This window comes from Lathamus discolor, chromosome 8 (assembly GCF_037157495.1).
Source record: "Lathamus discolor isolate bLatDis1 chromosome 8, bLatDis1.hap1, whole genome shotgun sequence".
Lineage (NCBI taxonomy): Eukaryota > Metazoa > Chordata > Aves > Psittaciformes > Psittacidae > Lathamus > Lathamus discolor.
The window spans coordinates 970,734-989,343 of NC_088891.1; the positions used below are offsets into that span (position 1 = coordinate 970,734).

Genomic DNA, 18,610 nt, shown 5'->3' on the forward strand with positions numbered 1-18,610 from the left:
GGCCCGGGCCCCGCGGCTGCCGCTGGACTCGGGGCCCCGCCTCCGCTCCGGGCCCGCTCCGGGCCCTCCCGTCCCAGCGCCCGGTACCGCGGGGCGCCCCCGGCCGCAGGGCCCGGCTCAGGCCCCGCCCCGCCGCGGGCCGCCCCTGGCGGGAAGGAGCCGCTCCGCCCCCCGCCGCCGCCGCCATGGCGCTGCCGCCGCCCGCCTCGCTGCCGCCCGCGGAGCCGTCGCCGCGCTCCCGGCAGCGGATGCAGGTGCGGGCCGGGGGGAGCGGGGAGCGGGGCCGGGGGGCGGCGGGGCCGGGGCTGCGCGGAGCGGGCGGCAGGGGCGGGGCGGGCCCGTGCGGGGCAGGCCCGGGGCGGGGGGGGGGGGGGGGTCGGGTCCCGGCCCCCGCCGACCGCCGCTTCCCCCCCAGGAGTCCACCCCGACCGGGCCCGCGGAGCCGCCGCCGAGCGCGGAGCCGGGCGGGCGCGGGGCGGGCGCGGGGCGGGAGCTGCGGGTGCTGCTCACGCCTCTCGCCGTCGCGGGCCGGCGGCTGCTGCCCCAGAAGCGGCTCCTGGGCGCGTACGGCGGGGCCGCGGCCGGGAAGAGGCTGCGCCTGCAGCGCAGCCCGCGGCAAGCGGCGCCCGGCTCCCTCCCCGCCGGCAGCGGCAGCGGCAGCGCCTGGGATGAGGAGAGCGACGGGAGCGACGCGGGGGACGCCGCCGAGGTGAGTGCTGCGGGACCGCGGGACCGTTCGGGTTGAGGGGACCCGAAAGCTGCTCCAGCGCCAGCCCCTGCCAGGGCAGGGACCCCTTCCACTGGAGCAGCTTGCTCCAAGCCCCTGTGTCCAACCTGGCCTTGAGCACTGCCAGGGATGGGGCAGCCACAGCTTCTCTGGGCACCCTGTGCCAGCGCCTCAGCACCCTCACAGGGAAGAGCTTCTGCCTAAGAGCTCAGCTCAGGCTCCCCTCGGGCAGGTTCAAGCCATTCCCCTTGGCCCGTCCCTACAGGCCCTTGTCCCAAGCCCCTCTCCAGGTTCCCTGCAGCCCCTTTAGGCACTGGAGCTGCTCTCAGGTCTCCCCTTCAGGAGCCTTCTCTTCTCCGGGCGTGTTTACAGGTGGATGCAGTCACAAGGGACGATATTTGTCAATGTTCATTTATATTTAAATCATCCGCTCAAATTCTCAAGCCCATCATCTCCCCTATGGAACGTAAGAATGGGCTTGGGCTGCCTTCCCTCTGTGTGCAGCGGTTGCTGTGGGTTTGTCTATTGAGTCACAGCTGGGTTTGTTCTGGCAGGGTTTTGAGGAACTGCCCTTTTTGCAGCACTGGTGCTGGGGGACCAGTTCTGTAACGCAAGCGAGTTGCTCTGTGGAGGAGATGAGGTGTGGGAGTGGGATCAGCCCAGTTTGCACGGGTAGACAGTAACTCAGAGACTCGCTCCCCAGGAGGCTGGGACGTCTCTCGCACTGTGTCACCGTACGATGAGGAGCAATGGGCTTTTCTTTTTGTAGAATGGGGACTTTGAGCTGTCGGCTTACGAGAGGAAACGGCTGAAGAACATCACCGAAAATGCCAAGTTCTTCGCTGCTCTGCAGCTGCACGAGGTTTGTGCAGATTCCAAGCGGTGTCTGAATGTGCTCTCCAAGTGTGGTGGTGGCACTGGCATCCCCCTCGCCGTGAAGCCCTTCCCTAGCAGTGGTGTGTGAGGAGAGCCGTGGAAATGTCCTGGGACATCAGGGCTGTCCTGACCGGATACGATAGGAGGTTAAACTCTGAGCACTCTGCTCATGGGGTGCTTGTACCGGACACAGTGCCTGTGGTCACAGAGCCCCATCCAACCTGGCCTTGAGCACTGCCAGGGATGGGCAGCCACAGCTTCTCTGGGCACCCTGTGCCAGCGCCTCAGCAACCTCACAGGGAAGAGCTTCTGCCTAAGAGCTCAGCTCAGTCTCCCCTCGGGCAGGTTCAAGCCATTCCCCTTGGCCTGTCCCTACAGGCCCTTGTCCCAAGCCCCTCTCCAGGTTCCCTGCAGCCCCTTTAGGCACTGGAGCTGCTCTCAGGTCTCCCCTTCAGGAGCCTTCTCTTGTCCAGGCTGCCCCAGCCCAGCTCTCTCAGCCTGGCTCCAGAGCAGAGCTGCTCCAGCCCTCGCAGCAGCTCCGTGGCCTCCTCTGGACACGTTGTGCAGCAGGACGATGGTTTTGCAGTGATGCAGCAGTTGGGTTGTATTTCAGACAGGTTCATCCTTTATGCTTGTTAAAAGCTTTCTTTTCTATTCTCTTGAAGACAGCTGCAAGGCTTCAACAGATGGCAAATAAGAAACAGTCTCACCCCACCAAAAGGTAAAATAACTGTTTATGAGACTTGTATGCCTGTTCCTTCATTGTGTGTTAACTGCTTCAGCACTTCCATCTGCACGGACCTGATGCTGCAAAGAGAGAGAGCCGGTGAGGAGCCTCTCTGTAAAGCTAAATCTGAATGACTAACGATCCTGAGCTGTCCGAGTTGATGAACAGCAGCTCCTCCGGGTAGTGCCTCTCCTCTGCCGCCCTTTGGGGAGAAGACGACACTATCTTTTCTGTCAAATTACAGAAAATGGGGGTTTTGTGAATGATGGGAGAAGGTGTGGGAAAGAGAGGGGGAGAGCTAGGTGCAAGGGATGGGGTAACTGGCTGCTGTCAAAGGAAAGGCATTTGGCAGGGCCGAAGCAGTGCCAGGCAAAGCAGGACAATGAGCTCATGTCCAAATAAAGAATAAGATACATGATGGAAGAAAGTGGGAAAAGGTGACTGGGTCAGTGAATGGGAGGATGAATTATAAATGAGGAGGGCTGGGAAGAGGAGTGACTGTGGCTGGGTGTATTACAAGTGAAATAAAGCAGCAGCACATCCCTGTGCATTGCATCTTGTTTGCTGCTGTCCCTGAGCAGAAGCAGTTGCAGCCCCATGCAGTACATCAGTACGGGGCAGGTCAGGCTGAGCCGGGATATTGGAGCTCCACATTGGAACCTGCTCTGGAGCCTCCTACTGAAACAGAGGATTTCTGTAACTGTGTGACTTTGGAATGTTCTCATTGCTCTAGAGCTAAGCCTAAGAAGGCAGAAGATGAAACAGTGCTTCGAAGATCCATGCGCTTACAGAGAGTCGATCCGTTGGGAATTCCACTGTCAGAGCTGCCTGCCCAGCCTGAAGCAGAGGAATATGTAAGATGGGGAAGGGTTGGACACAGAAGCTGTATAAAACCAGTGCTGCTGAAACTGACTGGTAATACTTGTCATTGCTGAGCTCGTAAGCACCACTGGGCAATGGGAAGGTGCAATGTTGTGCGGTGGCAATCGTCAAAGGTCAGTTCCTTCCCCCTCAGGCATCCTGGATAGCAGGATTTGGTGTCCTCTCCGCAAGTCAGTCACGATGCTGGTGAAATAACTAGTGCAGGTTTGGGTGGTGTCAGGGTCCGACTGGATAAAATCCCAGTGTTGGAAGTACTTTGTGATCCCCAGAGAGAACTGAATACCCGGCCGAGGTCAGGTACCGCAGTGGGCGGTTGGGTTATGAGAAAAAGAGGAAAAGATGATAATTATAAAAAGATAGAGCTAGGACAGATGGGAAAAGGATCGGAATTAAGCAAGAATTTGGAGTGCAGGGAGAGAGGGAGCCACCACCTTGGACCCAGGGGCACCCCAGGGTCTTTAGTCATCGTCTTCAGTGGAGGATGTCCCCCAGGGGGCCAGCTGAATCTGTCACACGGTTCTTGGACACCAGCCTTGCTGGGGTGTAGGAAGGAGAGGAAAACCCAGGCAGAAGATTCCCTTTGCTGTTGCGTTCAGTGAAGTTCTACTTACCTCTTTAATGAGATGTGATACAAACTCCTTTACGTTTATTTCTTGTGTTCCCAGAGATGTGTTCCCGACTGTCTCGCGTGTGGGAAGTAGCAATTCCCCCTGTTCTGGTTGTTTTGAGTGATGAAAATTCCTCATGTCGTTCCAGCCTCAGGTGCCAGCCGGACCTTTGCCAATGATTCCAGAAGATCAGGTGGGGAACAGCAAATTGGCAGATGACCTATTGGCTACGTGGATGAGGATAAGTGAGGTACTATCAGTTATAGCGAGTTATTTTTGGATAATGCGACATAGCTTGGGCTCTAATTCTGATACTTCCTTTCTGTCTGTAGGTGAGAGCTCATGGTACTGAAAAGCTCACAAGTGACATGAAAAGGTAATCTGAGGACAGCAGCTAAAGCTGGGTATTGCCTTGTTCTTCTTTCTCGTCTTGAGCAGATGTTACTGTGATGTTGTCTAGGTACCAGGACAGCCTGAACAGCATGGTGCTTAGTGAAGATAGCATTAAAAAGGTGGTGAAATACCGAGTGTGTTCCATAGCTATCCATCCTTCAGAAAGCATCATCTTGGTGGCAGCTGGAGACAGGTGCGGGCAGATCGGTCTCTGGAACGTGGTGAGTTGCTCGTGTGCTCTTCACCTGCAGAGCCGTTTGCTGTGGAATGGGTGTGGATGGGGCACAGCCTCGAGCATCCTTTCAGCAGGCTCATGGGTCCCCATTCCAATGGGTAGCACCAGATCTCCCCTCTGTCAGCTTAAAGCCCTTCCTCCTTGTCCTGCCACTCCATCCCCGCTACCTACTACATGTCTGCCTGCACACTGGGCACCCTGCTGCATCCTCCACTGCTGTTACCCGGAGCAGACTGGAGAACCTTTGGGAAACAGAGGCTTTACTTTGGAAGCTGCAGCAATGAATAGAAATAACACCGTGATTAGCACCCGTGCCCACTGGATCTCACTTGTGTTTCAGAGCTGCAGGGCTGAAGAAGGAGCCCATGTCTTCACAGCACACAATGACCCGGTCAGCTGCATGCAGTTTTCTCCATTCAATCCCGCTCACTTGCTGTCTGTGAGCAACGAAAGCCTGCGATGTGGTGACGTTACTCGGGCTGTCTTTGATGAGGTGAGTGCTCCCTTGGTGATGCTGCAGGCTCCTTGGAAACCTTCTGGTATGTGCTGCTGTGAAGTTTCAGTCTCCTCGTACCCACGTTGTTGTTTGGTGGTTGCTTTGTTCATGAGGAAGCTCAGGATTCCATTTCCACAAGGACATGTGCAGTAACCCTTGATTAACATCAAAAAAATACAGAGATGCTTCCTGCTCAATAAAACCCAGTCACAGCTCGGGTTCTCCCAATTTCCTTCCTGCAGAGACAGTCCAAGTACTGAATCTAATTCCCCATCTCTCCTTAGGCAACATGTGCCTCTTTTCTGAAGCATTACCTTTTAACGCTGACAAACGAGAGCGAGTTAAAGAACTGAACCTTACACACAGAAAAAAGCACACGCAACCCAAATAAGTGTTGTAAACCAGCAGAAAGCGTGAGCTGACTTCGCTTCTCCCAGCCTTCAGGGGAGCAAAACGCTGTGCCTGTCTCTGGCGAGGCAGGCAGCTGAACTGAGGAGCTTTGTGAGGCTGTTGGCTTGTTTCTGCCAGATGCAGCTGCACGGATCACCTCTCCAGCACTGGGCAGTACAACAAGCTGCAGCAGTTTAAAGCCCCAACCCTTACAGGCACCGTAATGCTGCTGGGGCTGCAGGCAGGCTGCTGCTGGGAACCATCTGCAGTTGGTTACTCAGGAGGGTGCAGGGGGCTCACTCTTTGAGACAGAGGCTTAAAGAATGTGCCTCTAGAGGCTGAGGGCAGAGAAGTGCTGTTACCCAGCTCCATTTACCTTCGTTTACATGGAGCTGGTGGTGCCCTGTGAGTTCTAGCAGGGCATTTGGAGCATGTCGTTGCCTGTTGGGTTGGGGTGGGAGATTGCCCTGCGGAAAGCACCCCAGTTTTACAGGAAGGTTACCCACGTGCATAGCTGAGGCTGGGGCTGTCAAATTAGCTGGTCTTTGTTAGTGGTTTTAGTGTATTAAAAAGGTAAAGCATGACATCTGCAGCCCATAGAGTGGTTTGGGCGTCATGGATAGCTCTGTGTATTTTGTTGACTGCTTTTGGTTACATTTGGCCTTTCCTGTGCTCAGATCTGCAGAAGTGAAGACGAAGTCAACCTGTCTTCCTTTGACTTTTTGGATGACAACGCCTCCACTGCAGTAGTAGGACACTGGGGTGGCGACGTCTGTGTTGTGGACAGGAGGACCCCAGGGACGTCTCCAGAGCTCTCTGCAGACATTGGCTTCAAAAGAACAAGGACAGTGCACGTTCACCCTGTGAATAAGCAGTATTTCATTGCTGCTGGCTCCACGTACGTAGCTCCAGAGGAGCTGTGGTTATTCTGTGCTTTCAGTGCTCTATCTGCTTTGGTGTCTGAAGTGAGGGGTGGGTGGAGGGCAGGAGCAGCAGGTGATGAGGCAGCCGTTTTGTCAGCCTTTACTCTTGAGCTTTTAGGAAACAAGTTCTTAGTTGCCAGCAGGATTTAAGTGGGATTCACTTTGACTTCCTTTGGGTAATGGGTACAGAGGGGTGCTTTGAGTCACTGGGGGGTTTGTCAGGTCGTGATGCTGAGGGTTTGGGCTGGCTTTGGTGCTCTCAGACCCTTTGGAGGCACCGCCTGTTTGAGTGTGCTCTGCTCCACACAGAGCTCAGGAAACCTGCGGTGTCCGGAGCGGCTCTGGGGGAATGGAGGATGGGGACGGTTGGGCTGGGCCCTGCTGAGGCGCTGCGTGTGCTCTGCTGCAGGGATGTTTGCATTTATGACGTTCGGTGCCTGGCGGCGGAACGGAACAAGCCCGTGAGCAGCCTGAGAGGCCACACGAAGAGCGTTGCTTCTGCCTACTTCTCCCCTGTCACTGGGAGCAGGGTGGTGACGGTGTGTGCCGACAACAAGCTGAGGTGAGCAGCGGGGGAAGGAGTAACCCCTATGCAGTGTCCCAGCTGGGCTTTATCATTGCTGTTTCCTGTCTGCATTACCCCTCACGGAGAGCTTCGGGCTGTAGCACGCTTTTCAAAAGCGGTATTTACGTGCGCTGGCATTTAAATGTTAGTTTCATTTTTTTTCCCTAATTTTTTCATTTTTTTTCATCTTTTCATTTTTTTCATAATCATTCCCTAATCATTCTCATAATCATTCCCTAATTTTTTCATATTTTTTTTCCCTAATTCTCATTTTCCTGACAAATACTCACAGTGAACAAGTCCAAACCGCCTTTAACAACCCAACCAAACCCCAGCCAAACCCAGCTCATCAGCACAAACACACAACGCTTCGAAACCGGGGTTATTTTTAGCTGCTGGTACTTAACATGATGGTTCTGTCAGCTTGTTCATAACTAGTCTGCCAGGGGATGGTTTAACCTGCTGTGAGTTGTGTTGTATTAGGGATTGGGGGGGGGGGGCTGCTAGGTGGTTTTGTGACCATAATTCAGTCAGCCTGTTCCTGTACACCCCTGATTGCATGGATGTTCTGGCTGAAATTGGATTTTCTTTCTCCCCTTCCCCTAACCAAGGAAAGGGTTCTTCTGTGTGAGTTCTGCCTCACTGGTGTTTTCGCTCCTGGGATGTGTTTGCTAGATTTGTTCTCCATAGTAAATCCTTGGTGCTAACAGAGCACCAACAGGACGAGACTAAACCAGGATAGTTGTGGAGAGAACAGATACAGGTTCATTTATTCAGTGCCTGTTAATGCAGTGACTGAAAGGATGGAGGAGCCTTTTGTTCGTCTACAAGTTGTTTCTGTCCTCCTCCTGTAGCAGCTTTCAGAAGGGATGACTTCCACTCGAGCGAAAAGCTCATCCAATTTAAAGAAGCAAATTTACTCATTTCAGTTGGAATACTGGTGCTTCCATTTGAGCTGGATGCTGTTACTGCATTCCAGAGCCCTGTGAGGTCTGGCCATGCTGCTCCGTGCTCTGTGAGGCCAGGGCTGCCTTTTATAACCTGGGTTATATATTACAGGGTCTATGACACCAGCTCTTTGTCACCCACGGTCACGGCCCTCAGCACTGTCAGGTAAGCTGAGCACACTGGGGCTGCAGGCTGTTGCGTGCCCAAAGACCACGGCGCAGTGGCAGGAGGGGCCCTGAGAGCAGACAAGTGCCCTCCCGGCTGTGTGATGCTGAACTGTGCTTCCTTCAGAATGCTTTCTCTTTGTGCATTTGGTTTAATATCAGAGGTTTCCTCTTGGTGGTCATTGGCGTGGTTTGGGGTGGAGGCTCAAGGCTTGTGAAGCGCTTTGTGCTCCGGGAGGGCGAGTTCAGGCTGTGCCCAAAGGGTGAACCAGGAGGTTGTCAGGGCTGGTTTGCCAGGGAACCGCTCGTAGTCTGTGGTTTATCAATGGGCTCGATGCATGTTTGTCCTATTTTGACTATAATACAGAGCCATGAAGCAGAACTACTTAAACTGATAATCCCGTACGTTGGAGTGCCCTCAGCTTTATCTTCTTGCTCCACCGCGTTTCTTTGTCCTGTCCCACCCATCACAGGGTGGTGATCACCCAAGGGACCAGAGCAGCACGATCGGGGGGAAGTGCTGATAGTTCAGGAGGTGGGAGGCTGGGTTGAAGCAGAAATGATGAGGCTTTCCCGGGCTGGATTCAATAGGAGGGATGTTTCTGTCTCTCTTTTTCTCCCTGGTTCCTTCTCTGAAGCCACAACAACCACACGGGCCGCTGGCTGACCAGGTTCAGAGCAGTGTGGGACCCCAAGCAGGAGCACTGCTTCGTGGTGGGCAGCATGGCGCGGCCGAGGCAAATCGAAGTCTTCCAAGATACTGGAAAGCTCTTGCACTCGTTTTCTAACCTCGACTGCCTGGGCTCCATCTGCTCCATCAACAGCTTTCACCCCAGTAGGAACATCCTAGTGGGCGGCAACTCCAGCGGCCGCCTTCACGTGTTCAAGGAGTAGAAACGTGCTTCAGGCGTTTGGATTTTCCTGTCTGCATTCCCTTGGTTTAAGCCCCATTCCGCTGCTCCCAAACCCGCGGGATTTTCTCAGGACATAAAGTGTATTGTAAAAGCTTTAAAAATAAATTTTCTAAGCTACCTTTGGCTTCTCTTCTGTAACTGGAGAATAAAATGAATCAGATGTGCTGTGGCGCCAGTTCGTACCAAAATGGGTACTTTTTTTCCCCAATTTTTCAAAAAAAGGAAACCTTGGATCAGTAGAATCCCAGCTATCGGTCTCCCCTCGGGCAGGTTCAAGCCATTCCCCTTGGCCTGTCCCTACAGGCCCTTGTCCCAAGCCCCTCTCCAGGTTTCCTGCAGCCCCTTCAGGCACTGGAGCTGCTCTCAGGTCTCCCCTTCAGGAGCCTTCTCCTCTCCAGGCTGCCCCAGCCCAGCTCGCTCAGCCTGGCTCCGGAGCAGAGCTGCTCCATGGCCTCCTCTGGACTCATTCTGCAGGCGGTGCAGCAACCGGGGCACTTTGCTTTGCTCGCCAGGAGGCAGCACTGAACAAATCTGATACCAACTCTGCCTTTCATGATATTTAAATATTTATTTAAATTTAAAAATACTTTTCATGGCACCAATGATTTTATGCTAACTAAGATATTGAATATGTAGAAAAAGGTACATTTTGAAGGAAAAATGTAACTTACAGTATTTGGCACATGAAAGGTTAATTTCTAGATTTTTTTTTTTATGAAAACTAAGAAATTCACATTTTCAGGTATTTTTACTGTCTACTGCCTCCAGATGCAGTATGCTAGGACGAGATCTTTATTTTCTGAGATAAGAACCTATGGAAACAACGTTTTAATAGAAAGACAGGTAAAACTAACAGGGTGGGAAACACCAGACGGAGGATGGACCGGACGGGGAGAACGGACAACGGGGAGTCACCACTTGGGGTGGTTCTGCAGTGAACGGGCTGGGTGGAACCTGCAGAGGTACCCCAGGGCTGCGGCGCCGCAGGGAGCGAGGCCGGGGGCTCCAGGGGCAGGCGCGGAGCCTGCGCTGGGCTCGGGCAGGAGGGGGTCTCGCTGCGGACGGGGCTGTGCTGTCACGACATCACGCAGTACATCAGCGGGAGGAGGAGGAGGAGGGAACACTGCATCTTAAACCCGGGGTGAAAAACGGCAGGTTCGGGACTACCACGCACTGCATAGAAACACCATTAACTACGGGCTGAGGTAGGCGCACTACGCTAAGAGTTATTTTGCTATGTTATGTTGCATAAAACAGGATTATCATGTAGAACTCCATCCTCCCACCAGCCCCTCAGTGGGGCTGAGGCAAACCCTTCCTCGGCCCTTGTGCTGTGCCCTCGGCAGCCAAACACGACCCGGCTGAGGTCTTCATTCCCCCCCGACAGATCCAGGACCTCTTTTATTGCAGTAACAAATGACCCAAGTCTGGCCGTGGTGTTGGCTCAACCAACATCATCGTCATGCTCCTTCTCCAGGCCCGGACAGGGCAGGAGCGGCCTCAGCAGTGATGGATGGATGGTGGGATGCTCAGAGACAAGAACACGGAAATCAGGCTGTTGAAAACTGCGGTTATGGCCCCAGCGTACGGCAAAGCTCTCCCTGAGATGAAATAAAACGTGCTCACCTGTGTTCACCTTCTTTTTGTTAAGTGCGTCCAACTTCTCCACCAAGTCTGAACCAAACTGGCTTTTATTGCTCCCTGTGGGAATAGACCGCTGCTCCCCAGGCCACTGGAGGTCCCGGTGGCCGTCACAAGTACGATGAGTTGGGTTTCTTGATTTTTGCTTAAGAGAAGATGGGTCTAATGGTTGTCCATTGGCTTGCTCAGTGTCACCTCCACTCCTGTGGGTCTGTCCTTCCACCTTCAGTGAAGTCACCAAATCAGAGCTCCTTTCTCTAATCCAGAACTAGCGCCGGGTTAATTGCTGTTAGGCTTTCAAACCCTAAACCCTCTGCTCAATGTGAACCGCTCGGCCACCCGATCCGGCAAGTAAAAAAAGACTTGATCAGATTTGATAACAAAATAGCATTTCCTTGTTAAAATAGACCTTGAAACTGTCTTTTTTTTTTTTTTTTCTTTTTTTTTTTGTTCTTTTTCTGTGTGTTTTTGTACAAAACAGGTACAGCTTCCGGAGGGAAAAGGTCTTCCTAATAAATCCGACATGGTCACTACCAGGCGCGGCCAAGGGTGCCTGTTGTGCTCACCCTGCCCCTGGGAGCACCGGTGCTGCGAGGCTGGGGAGGAGGTGGGATTGCTGAGGCTGCTGCGCTGCAGGGAGCGGGGCACCACGGCATTCCCAGCGCATCCGGCTGTGCAGGAGGCTCCGGGCAGCAGGGAGGGACTGCAGCAAAGCGGCACGGGGACGGCGGCGGCGGGGTGCACAGTGGTGGCTTTAGTAACGTAGGAGTACGCGAGTGTTCGAACCACTGCTCGGTAGCACCATTGCTAAAGCTTCTGTGGCACGGCATCGCCGGCGCTCCTGCAGCGCGGGGCAGCAGCAGGACCGCAGCACATCCCTCTGCTCGGTGCTCCCGTGGCAGGGGCGGGACGGTGAGGTGCTGCGGGCTCCGGGGGCCGAGCGCGGGGGGAAGGAGGCTCCGGGGGCTGCGCCCAACCCTCCTCTTCCTCCCGGGACGCTGCCTCCGGCCGCGCCGCGCTCTGGGTCGGGAAGGGAGGGTTATGAGCGTGTGCCGAAGGCGCCGCGGCACGTGCCGGGCACGGCGCAGGTCTCTCCCCAGGCCCCCGGCTACTTAGGTGGCGGCTCCTGCCTTCAGGTGTCAATGAGCAGGCTTACCACGGCGCGGACTTTGCAGGCAAACCATCGCCTGAGGGGACAAAAGTATTGGTAATGGAACTGCTCGAACTCGGGGGTCTGGCGGATATCGCGGAAAAAGGCAGTGTCAAGGTCGGACTCGGTAAGGACGATGAGGAGGAGGAGCAAGACAAAGAGGAGTCCAACTGTCACAAGGAGCAAACGGAGGACACTTAAAACAAACTTATTCACCTGCTCGGCCTGCGCCGCGCCCAGGCCGCCGGCGCCGGGGCACAGCGCCCGCAGCTCGCCCGCCTCCTCCGCCTCGGCCGCCGGCGTGCCGGCCTCCGACTCCTTCTCCTCCTCGATGGAGCACGGGGCGCCGTTGGCCTGGCGCGAGAGCAGCATGAGCTCCAGGCTGTGCTCGGCCACCGGCGTGGGCAGCACGCTGTCCGCGGGGCTGTAGTTCTCGTCCGCGATGACGGCCACGCGCTCGCTGCTGTCGGCGCGGCCGCCGCGCCCCGGGGCCGCGAAGGCGTCGCCGTGGGAGGCCGAGCGCACCGGGGTCGAGTGGGCGCTGTCCCGCAGGGACTCCAGGCCTGGGGGACAAAGGGGACACTCAGGGGCGTGCAGGACCCCCCCTCGCCCGTGCCTGGCGGAGCATCGCTGGGTTGGGTCCCGTCAGCTCCCCTGCACCGGTGGCGCGGGAGCACCCGTGCGACCTGGCGCCGTCACCGGTGGCCGCGGGCTGGCTGTCAGCCGGTCACAGACACCGTGCGCTGCGGCTGCGCCGAGGTGACGGGCACCCGCACCAGGCGAGGCCCCTGCGCCGTCAGCAACACCAGCGCCAACCGGGAGCAGCCACGGGCAGGGATGATCATAGGATCACAAGTGGTCTGTGTTGGAAGGGAGCTTAAAGCTCGGGCAGGGGCACCTTCCACTACCCCCACAGCAGCAAAGGGGGTACAGGGATGGGGGGGTAGAGACACTCCACGGTGTCTGCGCTGGGGCAGCCGGTGGGAGCCCCGGGACAAGCACCTGCCCATCTTGTGCTGATGCATTAAAAGACAGCCTTGGGGTCATCTCTGCTGTTAGGGAGGGCACAGTGCACCACGGCACGGCGTCACTGGGGGCCCTGGCTCTGCCAAGGGGTGAAGAGCAGGGCCCTATCCTGCCAGCATTCCCGGGGGCTTTGCAGCCTCCTCCTTGCAAATACCGTCCAGATGCCTCTGGATCAGCTCAGCTTAACACGAGTGCCGCTGCGGGCACGGAGCACAAGGGGCAGCTCAGGCGATAAGCACGGTGGGGGAATGAAGCTGTTCTCGCCCCGCCAGCTATGTGTGCTCGGGTGTCACACAGCTCATGTGAACAGCCCGGGGGGGGGCAGCCCATGGCGGGGCCCATCGTCACTGCGATGAGAGCAGCGCTGGTAGCCCCAAACCCGACCATCCTGCCCTCTGCTCGCTGCAGGCCCTGACGGACAGAGCTCAGCAAGCTGGGTCCAGCCCCGACACTGGAGCTGCTTTGGGTGATAACAGCCCAGAGTCCAGCCAGCACAGGAGACCGACCCCACGCGCACACCCTGCGTCCCGTGTCCCTTATGGGGGAGCCGCGGGGACCCCCAGCGCCCCCGCGCCGCAGCAGGGCGCAGACCCGCAGCATTACCTAGCATCCGTACAGCTCCACGGCCGCGCCGAGCTCCGCAGCTGAGGCCGGGCAGAGCCGGGCCGAGCGGCAAAGCCCCCAGCGCCCGGGCCAGCAGGCGCGGCCCCAGGGCCAGCACCCGCACCCGCACCTCCCGGCAGCAGTGGTTGGCGAACCGCAGGTCCACGCTGACTTTGGTTTTGATCTTTATCAGGCACTTCACCATGGCGGCCCGCGGGACGGCCGCTGCCGCGCCGGGGCGAGGCGCGGTCAGGGCTATTCTGGGCTCCCTTGGACCGAGGTGAAGCGGGAGCGCGGCGGCTGCCGGGGCGGCGCCGGGAGCGCCGCCAGCGCCGGGGCTCGTTGCGGGCGGCCGCTCAACGCGGCGGCGGCTTCGCCGGGGGGGCCCAGTTAAGCAGGCACGGGGCTGACCCCGGCGCGCCGCTGGCCGCCAGCCCTGGGCTCCCTCGGGGGAAATGAATCCGCTTCCTGCCCCGAGGGACCCGGCCCCTTGCGCGGGCGGCGTTTGTGCACCCTGCCCGTGCCCACGGCAGGAGCCGGCCCCGCAGCCCATCGGGGGCAGGGCACCCACCGCGCACCCAACACGGACCTGTTGCTGTATCCCCAGTACTAACGTGGCTGCGAAATCCCCCTCTGCTTTGCTTCTGCCATGGAAACTTCTGTCCCACAGCCGGCTCCAGCTTTGCTCGGGCTCAGCTGCCGGTGCAAACTGGCCCTGAGCCACAAGAGCAACGTCTGGTGCTGCCTGGACTTGCCATAAGACCCTGGGGACACATCGGGGACCTTCCCTGCCCCAGCATCCCCTCAGCAGCATCAGGACCCCCCAAAATCACTTGGGGTTTGTCTGCTTTTTGTCTGTGCATGTGTTTGTGCCATGTGTTTGCACGTGTGTGCACACATACGCGCGTCCCCAGCACCAGGTGGTTGCCTGTGTCCTACCTTCCATGATGGAGATGTGCACGGCTCTCCTGCGGGTGCGGGGCACGCTGCTCAGCCGGGGGCCATGGGTGATGGAGGGGCAGCTCCGGCTTGGCACCAGCCCTGCCCTGAGGATGGGAACAGGGACAGTGTCAGAGCCCTGGTCGGTGCCAGGACACAGGATCAGTCCCCGCTCCACTCCAGCGGCTTCTGCGCTGCTGCCAGGCTCTTACCGGTGAATCTCAGGCGGCTCCCTCTTGATCTTGGCGCTGGACTCCATCACCTCCTTCGCAACGCGGCCACTGTGGGTGGTGCGAGAGCGGCAGCGTGAGGACATGAGCACGATGCCGTGAGCTCCCCCGTGGCGCAGGGAAGTCACAGGGAAAGCGCAACAATTTGCTGGCGAGAGGAGCAGGGTGACACCTCTGCCCCATGGCTGCTCCTGCCACGAGATGCTGGACGCTGCGGGGTCACCTCCCCTGCGGGGGCACCCACCACGGGCAGCCAGCGAGGAGGGTGCTGCTATCGTGCACCTCGAGCTGGGGATGGGCTGGGGTCTCTCGTCCTGCAGATACCAGGCTCCAGGGCCAGGCTCTCACCACAGGGCCAGGGACCAGCAACATCCCTGAAATGTAGGGACTGGGGTGATTTGTTTCACTTCTTGTTCTCAAAAGCCAGACCCCGAAGGCCCCATCCTCTCCTCCACTCCTGTCCCTCCAAAAATGTGCAGCTCTGGCGCTGGGGAGAGGGGTGTCAGTGGGAAAACAGAGGAAGAGGCAGCGATGGCCTTGCTGGGGCTGACAGGAGCACCCTTGGCACGTCCTCAGACCCCTGCAGCCCCGAACTGCTCCCCAGAGCACTGCCAAAGGAGCTTCCAAAGCCATCCAGTAACTGCTGCTTACTGTCACTATTTACCTGTATCGGAACCGGCTTCCCTTGAAGAACAAGTTGCTGCTGGACACTGTCCGGACCTGGCTCGACTTCTCCAGTCTGCAACGACACCAGGAGCGGTGTGAGCATCCCACAGAGGATGGCCAAATCACAAGGGCAAAGCCCTGGAGATGTGAAACAGCACCAGGAATGAAACAAGGCGCTGGCAGCAGTGGGGGGGCCCGGGATGGTGGGACACGAGCACTTCTCCAACCAGCAGTGGGTGAATCCTCCGGGATGGACAGTCCGATCCTCCTCATCCCGTGGGAGCTGGGATGGCCCAGCAGCACCTTGGCCAAGCCCCGGCCCACTCCACCGGGTGCATAACCCAGCGGCAATTCCCTGACACGATTAATCACGAGGAGATTTGTAAAGCAATATTGCAATTTCATTTCATGTTAATATAATGAGAAATGGAACCTGCTGATTGCGGCTGCTGATTGCAGTATTCCCAGGGAGGAAACATCACACGCTTTATCTGCGCCTTGCTGATTAAAGTAAAACTCATTACAAAGCACAGAGTAGGCTGGGCTTGGCCACAACACGAGCAGGGTGGTAAAGCCAAACCACCCTGCTAAAGCCAAGCCAACCCCTGGCCCCTCCCTGCCTTGGGGCAGGCACTGCAGCCCCGTTAACCACACCGGGCGCAGGAAAGCTGCTTTGGTGGCCGCACGCTGGGGACCCAAGGCTCCGGAAGGACACCACCTCCCTAAGGTGCCCCGGCAGGAGCTGCAGCCCCCAGAGCCAGCAGTGGTGGGAAGGGTCCCTCGAGCCATGGTCCCCGGCAGCCCAGGCTGTGCGTCACCTGCCCGGTCCCTGAGTACCTCCCGTGAACAGTTAATGTGTCCCCAGGGGGCTCAGAGCTCTTATTTGGGACAGTTTTCAGCCTTCCCCATTGCAAGGTGGCCCTAAAGCACCCCTGGGCGACGGCTCCACTTCCCGGGGCATTTCTGGGCAGGATTCAGCACAAACAGCCCCTGTGAAGGCAGTGTGAAAATCCATGCCCCATCCCTGCAGTGCTCAAGGCCAGGTTGGACACAGGGGCTTGGAGCAAGCTGCTCCAGTGGAAGGGGTCCCTGCCCGGGGCAGGGGTTGGGGCTGGAGGAGCTCTGAGGTCCCTTCCAGCACAAACCAGGCTGGGGCTCTGGGATTAGGTCAGAAAATATTCCCTGTGCTTTTGGTGACTCTGCCTGCGCCCGAGCCCCGGGACCGGGCTGCAGCCCTGGGGCAGGGGCTGTGCGGGCCAGCACTGAACACCCATCACACACCGCGGGGCCTGGCACTCACTTGTAGAAAGCCTGGTTTTCTATCCCACACTTCCAGAGGTGTTTGCAGGCTTCCGGTGTTGGGGCAAAATACGTGAGAACAATTTTCTTTTCCTAAAGGAGAAAGACAGGGAGGAAAGAGGGGGAACAAGTGAGCGGTGCCCATGGGGCAGGAGGCTGGAGTGTGGATGGAGCTGGAGCAGTGGAGCTGGGGAGCAGCATGGACATGGGCAGATCCTCCTCCAGAGCCACTCAGGACGCAGGGAGATGCTGGAGCATCACCCGACACTTCATGAGGGCTGGGCAGATGTATGCACAGTGCCCTGCCGCCCGCCTCCTCCGGGTCAGCTCCCTCGTGGATATCCAGAAACAGCTTTACAGGCCCCATGCTGATGGCTCGTGTGGAGCTGACTGCAGCCCGAGCTCCGCAGGCTGATTCCGTTAACCAGGAATGGTGGTAACGAATAACCACAACAACCCCGGAACCTGGGGTCTGCATGCTCTGACACCCACAGCAAGGCACCCACAGCAGAGGAGACCCCAGCGCTGCCACCAGCCCGCAGCCCCTGCCCCATAGCCCTGTCCCCACACCGCCAGGCGCAGGGCTGCAGCCTGCCCGCTCCATGGAGAGCCTGCTGGGCTAGCACCCGGCTGTGCTCGGCTAACACCCGGCTGCGCTCGGCATTCCCGTGGGAAGGGGAAGCACCCACCTCTTTCTGACTCACGTACAGATAGAAAGTCTTCCCTTCGAATTTCATCTTGGTCACCTCGTTCCTGAAAGGACAAGGCCAGGCGGGTGAGGGCTGTGCGGAGCCCACCACAGGCCAGCTGCGGCTCGGGCACGGCACAGAGGCTGCAGGTTTGGCAGTGGGGCAGCTTCAGGACCCTGCTCCCCGTCCCTGAGAGGAGCTCTGGGTCAGAAACCAGCAGCTGCTGGACAGGGGGACACCCATCAGTGGGGCATCCCAGGGTCACCAGGGACTGCCTGGGTGGCAATGCCAACGGCGAGGGACGCACCAGCCAACACCTGGGATGCGGCAAAGACCAAGGAACAGCAGGACCTGGTTCAGAGGGGCTGCGGGGAGCTCTGCAGGACTCAGGGCAGTTTAATGTAGACAGATGTAGAGCACAGTAAGTCTGGGGCAACAAAGCAATGGGAGAGAGCACACAGCTCACGTGGGAGAGCCCACTTGTTTTCTGCCCTGCTCGTGGGTGCTGGGTGTGCAAGCTCTGTGAGTGCTGCTGCAAGCGTGTGCAGGGCATGGGATGGGGTTTCCAGCTGCCGCAGCATCGCTCCCGTCCATGTCTCTGACCCCATCCCAGCTCTGATGTGGGCACTGGGTACACTCACCACTTCACCACTGTCCCATATGGGAACATTGCCCTGTGGCCGGGGAAGGCACCCGGTGCTGGGATCATCTACATGCCCCATCCGTGAGAGCTCACCTGAGCATCCCTTGAACACCCCAGGGAACTGAGGGGCTCTCATGGCCCTGCCCTGCAGCACCACAGGCATCTCATGGCTGAGCAAACGGAATCGAGCACCATGGGCGATGCCGGGTGGGAACTCACCATTTGATGAAGTGAACTCTCTTGTTTCCCTGCAGAACAACGAACCCGAAGGGGGTGAAGGCCAGAAACGCTGCGTTCCCGGACACATCCTTCAAGACAACAGCAATTTCTCATCAGGATGCTTCCAGGCAGGGCTGGACGGGGCTCGGTTGCCCCAGCAGCCTCCTCCCCAGTCATTACAGCAGGGAACAGTCAAACCCCATCAGTTCTGACTGCCCCAGCACCCCAGAGCCAGGGCTGATGTAACCCAGTAGCGAGTGTCCTGCATGGAGCAGGCGGCAGTTTGAGCTAACCCCAGTGCCCAGCCTGCAGGGAGGTGCCCACTGACTGCCCAAGCACGGCACACACAGACCCTTGGGGTTCTAACAGCGTCCTGAACCTGCTGTGGGCGACCAGCGCTGGTGGGATCCACCCTGGCTGTCCTTTGGCCAGCAGACACCCAGGTGGGTTTCGGAGGGGAGGGTGCACACCAGGCTCGGGATTTCTGGTGCATTGGGCAGGAAAAGCAGGCAAAGGAGTTCTAGAGGGGCTGCTGCAGAGGAGCGGTGCCTGTCTGCGGCTGCCATGTTTCCCAGGGGAAAGCATCGCAGCATCTCCCCACCCTGGGGGCACAAAGCTCCCCCCGGCTCCCAGTTCCACCCTTTCCTGGCCTAATCC

At 58.0% G+C, this 18,610-nt stretch overlaps 2 protein-coding genes across 4 annotated transcripts in view; one reads left to right on the forward strand and one right to left on the reverse strand.

Annotated features, from left to right (window-relative positions):
• Positions 1-163: 163 nt before the first annotated feature.
• On the forward strand, positions 164-8,966 carry WDR76 (WD repeat domain 76). The gene is made up of 13 exons (XM_065688576.1): positions 164-254; positions 416-709; positions 1,497-1,589; positions 2,269-2,324; positions 3,064-3,184; positions 3,969-4,070; positions 4,153-4,196; positions 4,281-4,434; positions 4,789-4,941; positions 6,012-6,232; positions 6,667-6,819; positions 7,882-7,935; positions 8,573-8,966. Exons 1-13 carry the CDS (start codon positions 186-188, stop codon positions 8,826-8,828), a joined length of 1,770 nt encoding a protein of 589 aa, XP_065544648.1. The 5' UTR covers positions 164-185; the 3' UTR covers positions 8,829-8,966.
• A 695-nt stretch (positions 8,967-9,661) lies between these two features.
• The window catches only part of FRMD5 (FERM domain containing 5), a 66,240-nt gene continuing 57,291 nt past the window's right edge, over positions 9,662-18,610 (reverse strand). For 2 of the 3 annotated variants that reach the window (XM_065688685.1, XM_065688686.1), the window contains exons 8-14: positions 17,954-18,042; positions 17,092-17,155; positions 16,404-16,495; positions 15,102-15,176; positions 14,420-14,488; positions 14,208-14,314; positions 9,662-12,202 (exon numbers count right to left, since the gene is read on the reverse strand). In XM_065688685.1, the coding sequence (XP_065544757.1) occupies positions 11,622-12,202; positions 14,208-14,314; positions 14,420-14,488; positions 15,102-15,176; positions 16,404-16,495; positions 17,092-17,155; positions 17,954-18,042 (1,077 nt within the window). In that variant the 3' untranslated portion in view covers positions 9,662-11,621. The remainder of the gene's footprint in view (positions 12,203-14,207; positions 14,315-14,419; positions 14,489-15,101; positions 15,177-16,403; positions 16,496-17,091; positions 17,156-17,953; positions 18,043-18,610) is intronic. The other variant, XM_065688687.1, reaches the window with a different exon arrangement.

Bases quoted from the DNA above. Each gene is read 5' to 3' on its own strand.
- WDR76 (XM_065688576.1), top strand. From the start codon at position 186: ATGGCGCTGCCGCCGCCCGCCTCGCTGCCGCCCGCGGAGCCGTCGCCG. The intron at 1,590-2,268 runs GTTTGTGCAGAT...ATTCTCTTGAAG, and splicing joins CTGCTCTGCAGCTGCACGAG to ACAGCTGCAAGGCTTCAACA. The intron at 4,435-4,788 runs GTGAGTTGCTCG...CTTGTGTTTCAG, and splicing joins AGATCGGTCTCTGGAACGTG to AGCTGCAGGGCTGAAGAAGG.